Source organism: Quercus robur, chromosome 3 (genome assembly GCF_932294415.1).
Source record: "Quercus robur chromosome 3, dhQueRobu3.1, whole genome shotgun sequence".
Taxonomy (NCBI): domain Eukaryota; kingdom Viridiplantae; phylum Streptophyta; class Magnoliopsida; order Fagales; family Fagaceae; genus Quercus; species Quercus robur.
In genome coordinates, this window is record NC_065536.1 from 45,393,164 (window position 1) to 45,400,236 (window position 7,073).

The 7,073-nt window shown below is 38.3% G+C and overlaps 1 protein-coding gene across 1 annotated transcript; it reads left to right on the plus strand.

Moving 5' to 3' along the window:
* The first annotated feature begins 350 nt into the window (after positions 1–350).
* LOC126719648 (ARF guanine-nucleotide exchange factor GNL2) lies at positions 351–4,827 on the plus strand. Its single transcript, XM_050422181.1, has 2 exons — positions 351–1,453; positions 1,611–4,827. The coding sequence occupies exons 1-2, from the start codon at positions 351–353 to the stop codon at positions 4,699–4,701; spliced, it is 4,194 nt and encodes a 1,397-aa protein (XP_050278138.1). The 3' UTR covers positions 4,702–4,827.
* The last annotated feature ends 2,246 nt before the right edge of the window (positions 4,828–7,073 follow it).

A 7,073-nucleotide genomic window follows, 5' to 3' on the forward strand; every position in this document is an offset into this window, starting at 1 on the left:
TTTTTGAGAAATTTTTTACAACTTAATTGGCAAACTTGTATTGCTTTTCATTTAGATTCACCATTAACATAACTTTTTTTACTAACCATTAACAATATGCCACATTAACAAGTACAAAATATTGTCTTTTTTTTTTTTTTTCTTTTTTCCTTTCCTGAGAAAGATCCTGATTTTATTCATTACTGTTGAAAAAACTAGCTGCAAAGAAAACTTGGGCCCGCAAATTCTATTTTCCCCCCAAACCACTCCCTTTCCGTTCCCAAACCGTTTTTTAAACTCCCAAAAAAATAGAAAAAAAAAAAGGAGTTTTCCATTCTTTCTTTCTTCGTCACCTCCCTCCTCTGATTACAATGGAGGATCAAAATCAAGACGCATATGAAAACAACAACCGAGAAAGAAAGAAAATAAAAACAAAAAGGAAAGAGCTGGGACTTTCCTGCATGCTAAACACAGAAGTAAGTGCCCTTCTCGCCGTAATTCGCCGTCCTCCAGAACCAACCTCTCCATACTACTTCTCTTCAGACGACCATTTCGATTCCGCCGCCTTACATTCTCTGAAATCGCTTCGAGCCTTAATCTTCAATCCCCAGCAAGAATGGCACAACATCGATCCCGCCATCTACATCTCCCCATTCCTCCACGTCATTCAAGGCGACGACGTTCCCGCTGCCGCAACAGGCGTGGCTCTCTACGCCTTGTTAAAAATCCTCAACCTCGAAATCTTCGATGAGAAGACAAAAGGAGCTAAAGAGGCTATCAATTCTATTGTAACCGCCATCGCCGGCTGCCGGTTAGAGAAAACAGATTCTTCTACAGAGGATGCCGTGATGATGAGGATTTTGCAGGTTTTAACCGCCATCATGAAGCACTGTGCCTCGGTTTTGTTAACCGATCACGTGGTTTGTAACATTGTTAATACGTGTTTTCAAGTGGTGCAACATTCGGCAGGGAGAGGTGATTTGCTTCAGCGCAATGCGAGGTATGCATTGCATGAGCTGATTCAGATAATATTCTCTCGCTTGCCTGATCTCGCCATTAAGGATTCTGAATCCGAACCCGAATCCGAATCTGGATCTGGATCTGAATCTGAGACTGGTACGGATAATTCTTCTGGTGGTGGTGATGCTGATGCTGATTTGAATTCCGGGTATGGCATTCGATCTGCAGTTGATATCTTTCATTTCTTGTGCTCTCTGCTCAATGTTGTTCGAGTTGTGGAGATGGAAGGGTCTACATTTCAGGACCCAGATGAAGACGTTCAGCATTTCGCGCTGGTTTTGATCAATTCTGCCATTGAATTGAGCGGAGAAGAAATTGGGAGGCATTCGAAGCTTTTGAGGATGATTCAAGACGACCTGTTTCATCATTTGATTCACTACGGGACTTGTTCGAGCCCTCTTGTCTTATCCATGATTTGTAGCACTGTTTTGAATATCTACCACTTTCTTCGCAGGTTAGGATTTTGTTTTAAAAAAACCAAAAAATGAAGATTCTTAGTTTACATTGTATACATTTGTTTGGTCTACCATGTAAGATTTACATTGCTAGTACAATGTAAACCTATACATTTGTTTTGGAGAATTGGTACTAAGATAGGTGAGTTTTGGCAGGTTTATTCGTCTCCAACTAGAAGCTTTCTTTGCAGTTGTACTGCTTAGAGTTGTTCCTCTTGCAAGCTCAATGTCACTTCAAGAAGTTGCACTTGAAGGACTTATTAATTTCTGCAGGCAACCAACATTTATAATTGAAGTCTACGTGAACTATGATTGTGATCCCCTTAGTCGAAGTTTGTTTGAGGAAATTGGAAAGCTACTTTGCAAGAACTCGTTCCCAATGACTAGCCCTGTGACCACTTTACAGGTACTGGCCTTTGAAGGATTAGCAACCATGATTCACAACATTGCAGATAATATTGACAAAGAAGATGATTCGAGCCCTATTGGTCCGTACCCGGTTGTGATAACCGAGTATAGTCCCTTTTGGGAGGAGAAATCCAAAGATGAATTGGAATCTTGGGTGGACTTTGTTAGGATAAGGAAAGCACAGAAAAAGAAAATATTGATTGCAGCAAGCCATTTCAATAGAGATGAAAAGAAGGGTTTGGAGTACCTGAAATTTTCTAAGTTGGTTTCTGATCCTCCAGATCCAAAAGCCTATGCTTTCTTCTTCCGCTGTACTCCTGGACTAGACAAGAACATGATTGGGGATTATCTTGGTGACCCTAGTCATTTTAACATTGAAGTTCTTAGAGAATTCACAGATACCTTTAAATTTTCAGGCATGGTTCTTGATATTGCTCTACGATCTTATCTAGAAACTTTTCGTTTGCCAGGAGAGGCCCAAAAGATCCAACGGATCCTTGAAGCATTCTCAGAGAGATTCTATGATGAACAATCCTCAGATGTTTTTGTAAGCAAGGACGCAGTTTTCATTCTTTGCTACTCCGTCATTATGCTCAATACTGATCAACACAATCCGCAAGTGAAGAAGAAGATGACAGAAGAAGAGTTCATCAGGAACAATAGGGCAATCAATGGAGGACAGGATCTTCCAAGGGAGTATCTCTCTGAGCTTTTTCATTCCATTTCAAACAAAGCGATCACCCTTTTTGGTCAGTCTGGTGTGTCAGTAGAAATGAATCCAAGCAAATGGATTGAGCTGATAAACCGATCTAAACTTGTACAACCTCTCATACTATGTGATTTTGATCGTCGGTTGGGAAGAGATATGTTTGCTTGCATTGCTGGCCCCACAGTTGCTTCTCTCTGTGCATTCTTTGAGCATACTGATGAAGAAGAATTGCTCCAGGAATGCACTGAAATGCTAATCTCAATAGCCAGGATAGCTCAGTATGGATTAGAAGACACTCTAGATCAGCTCCTTGCCTCATTCTGTAAATTCACTACACTGTTGAATCCGTATGCCTCAACAGAAGAAACCCTTTTTGCTTTTAGCAATGATTTGAAGCCAAAAATGGCTACACTGGCTGTTTTCACCATCGCCAACAACTTTGGGGAATCAATTCGAGGGGGATGGAGAAATATTGTGGATTGCTTATTGAAACTTAAAAGGCTAAAGCTACTTCCTCAATCTGTCATTGAATTTGATAGTGCTTCCGCCTCATCATCTGATGTCCCAAAGGAACCTGAATCAGGCATAATCTTCCCTTCTCATGACCCTAAATTTGGAAGCCGCCAGGCTTCTGGCACTATTAGTCGATTTTCTCATTTTCTGTCACTTGAGAGCATGGAAGACTCTTTGTCCCTAAACCTAAGTGAATTTGAACAGAATCTGAAGATCATCAAACAGTGCCGTATTGGGAATATCTTCAGTAATAGTTCAAACTTGCCTGATGATGCTTTGCTCAATCTTGGGCGCTCTCTGATATTTGCAGCTGCTGGAAAAGGCCAAAAGTTCAGCACACCTGTTGAAGAAGAAGAAACTGTTGGGTTCTGTTGGGACTTGGTCATTGCCATTGCTTTGGCCAACATACATAGGTTCCAGTCATTTTGGACTAATTTTCATGATTATATGCTATCAGTTGCTCAGTTTCCTTTGTTCTCTCCAATTCCATTTGCAGAGAAGGCCATTCTAGGCCTTTTCAAAGTCTGCCTTAAGCTCCTCAGCACATATCGTGTTGACAAAATCCCTGAGGAGCTCATTTTCAAGTCTATCAATTTAATGTGGAAACTCGACAAAGAAATTCTGGACACATGTTGTGAGTTCATAACACAATCAGTGAGCAAGGTTCTTATTGAGTATCCTGCAAACTTGCAAACCCAACTTGGATGGAAATCAGTCCTTCATTTGTTATCAGTCACTGGGCGGCACTCTGAAACCTATGATCAGGGAGTTGAGGCTTTGATCGTGTTGATGTCAGATGGGACCCATGTTTCACGGACAAACTATGTCTACTGTATAGATTGTGCATTTAGTTTTGTTGCTCTCAAGAACAGTCCATTGGAGAAGAATTTAAAGATACTGGACCTAATGGCAGATTCTGTGAATTTGTTGACCCAATGGTATAAAAATCATCACGCAGAGAACAATTCGAGTGTCTCAAGCAATACAAGTAACTCCTCTTTAGAGGAAAATTCAAAGAGTCTTGGCTCTTCAAACTTTACCTTGAATTTATTTCTTAAACTAGGGGAAGCACTTAGAAAGTCCAGCTTAGCCCGGCGAGAAGAGATGAGAAACCATGCAATCGTAGCTCTTCAAAAAAGCTTCTCACTGGCTCAGGACTTGGATTTCTCACCAACCAACTGTATGAATTGTTTTAACCTTGTCATTTTTGCAATGGTCGATGATTTGCATGAAAAGATGTTAGAATACTCAAGAAGGGAGAACTCAGAGAGGGAGATGAGAAGTATGGAACGGACCCTAGAGATTGCAATGGAGCTCTTGACAAATGTATTCTTGCAGTTCTTAAAACAGATATCAGAGGGCCCTGGATTTCGGACATTCTGGCTAGGGGTGTTAAGAAGAATGGATACATGTATGAAAGCTGATTTGGGACAGTATGGTACGTCAAAAATTGAAGAACTAGTCCCAGACTTGTTGAAAAAGATGATCACACAGATGAAGGAAAAGGGTATTTTAGTGCAGAAAGAAGGTACTGATCTCTGGGAGATTACATACATTCAGATTCAATGGATAGCTCCTTCACTCAAGGAGGAACTATTTCCTGAAGAAATGTTTTAGAGAAAATGAAATGAAAGGGTAATTTGGTTTATTCTAACCAATGGGCACCAACAAACTAGAATGCTACTGTTGTTTTTTTCCCCCTTCTCACAATTACAATTTTTTTTTTCCCTTTATCTTTTATTTTTTTTTTGGTGACCCATCAGACCATTAGAAAGATGTAATTATCTTATTCTACATGCACATTTTCCGTAGAATTATCTTTTTTGTTTCTTCAATTTTCCATGTACGAATTTGCATATTACAATACTCAAAGTCCACAAATATTGAACTCCAATTTGACATTATTTTACTTCCCTCTCTCTCTCTCTCTCACACACACACACACACTCACACATACTTCACTTCATCCACAGTAGCTTTCCCCCTATAGGAGCTTTTTTGAGAAGTCAAAATCATTTGATCTCATCCATGTAAATCACTGAGCCTTTGCTTTTATGTTATATTACATAGTGTTGCAACCTATGATCAAATACAGGAAAGTTTTATGAGCTGTATGAATTAGATGTTGAAATTGGCCATTAGGAGCTTGATTGGAAAATGACATCAGGTGATGAGGGGAAATGTTGGAAGGTGAATTCATGTTAAAAGAAGTTTGGTTATTTTTTCCTGTTTTGATAAACTCATTTGAGCTATTTGTTCATCTATTGAAGAGAGTAATTTGCATGCAAGAATAGCTATCCTTTCTGGTCAGGTTGGCATATCTGAAAGTGAGATTGATGATGCTGTTCAAAAGCTTGTTGCTCATGGGTAAGGGAGTGATGGGACTTATATAAACCTAACCATATTTCCACTGCTGTTTGACTACTTTTTGTAGCTAAAAGCCTCTTTGGTAGATAGCAGTTTGGTATATCCTCTCTTGTAGATAGCAATTTGGTATTCAAAAATGTGTATTAAAGATTTTTGGAGAGTTTAAGGATCAGCATATAGCTGAAACGACAATCTATTTATGTCCCTTTCCATGTTTTTACAGATGCTACATCTGCCAATTTTACTGTGGAGAGAGAGAGAGAGAGAGAGAGATTATGACAAGCACTTCTTTGATCTAGCCAACTTCTGGTAGTTAGGATGAGATTTTTAGATGAATAAAGTACATATTAAAATTTCTGCAATGATATTTTTTTACATTTTGTAGTTCACTTGTCTTTTGCTTTCTTCTTTGTGAAATAAAGTTGGGTAAATGGAGCAGTTGGAGACATCTGATCAAGCAAAAGCCAGAGGTGGAAATTCTGTAAGTTTTCCATGCTGCATAATTTGCACTTTAAATAAAATTTTATAGGTTTTTTTTTTTTTTTTTTGGCAGGGTGGGGGTGGGGGGTGGGGGGGTTTTACACTTAACACTTGAAATCCATCCTGGCTTTCTGCTTGTTACAAATGAAGTTATTTCTGGGCTCTCTAGTTTTTACATCAATTGTTATCTAGTTCTCATTTTAGTTAACTTACTAAAAAATAAAGAAAGAAAGAAAGTGACTATCATAAAAGATGTTAGCCACATCTAAAGACTCAGTTATTTTGTTGAAAACCTAGCCTAAGGCCGATCCAATTAGAGTGATCTGTAAAGTTAAAGAGATGGAACACATTGAAGAAAGGAAAGGTAGAAAAAATTGTCAAAATGAAGATTTAATGAAATGCTGAAATCTGGATTATTATTCCTACTGTGGTTTAGTTAAGGAGGGGGTTGAGTTAATTGGACCTTCGATCTTCTGGAAGATAGAAATGTGGGTTGTGCTACTTATGGTAATGAGGATGAAAATTTGGAACTGAAATAGATTGTAACAACTGACTGGTGACTACTAAATTAAGGATCCAGTAATGTTGATCCATCTCTAAACCTAAGATATAGCCCTTATTCTTAATTCCTAGCTATGCTTTTGAAAAGTGTATGTTTTTCTTTCTGCTGAACAATTTTCTTGGAAAAATCAATTACAAATGAAGTGATGCAATGTGAACATTTCAAAGAATCATTCGTTTGGAACTCTATTTTGGCCCTAGTTTTCCTCTAATTTTTTGTTGTTTTTGACATCGTCACTCAAAAGTTTCATGAAAGCAAATAAATAGATAGAATGTTGCATTTAGAGTCTGAATCTCTGTCCCCTTTGATCTCTTTTCTTTGTAATTGGCAGTGGCTCATTGCAAGTGGTTCAGATTGGAGTCCTCTTCCTCTTATCAAGTGATTATAAATTATAATATTGTAGGTGTTCAACTCATAGCAATGAAACTTTTCTGTCTAGGTTTCTTACTCTTTTCTCTTATTGTGTGCTTGTGTAGAATTTGAATTTTCTATTTAAATTTGTATGTCCTTTGTGTTCTTTTGTCTTGCTGGTTATAATTCTATCATTTTTTGAATTACTGTTGAGTTACTTGGTTTGAGT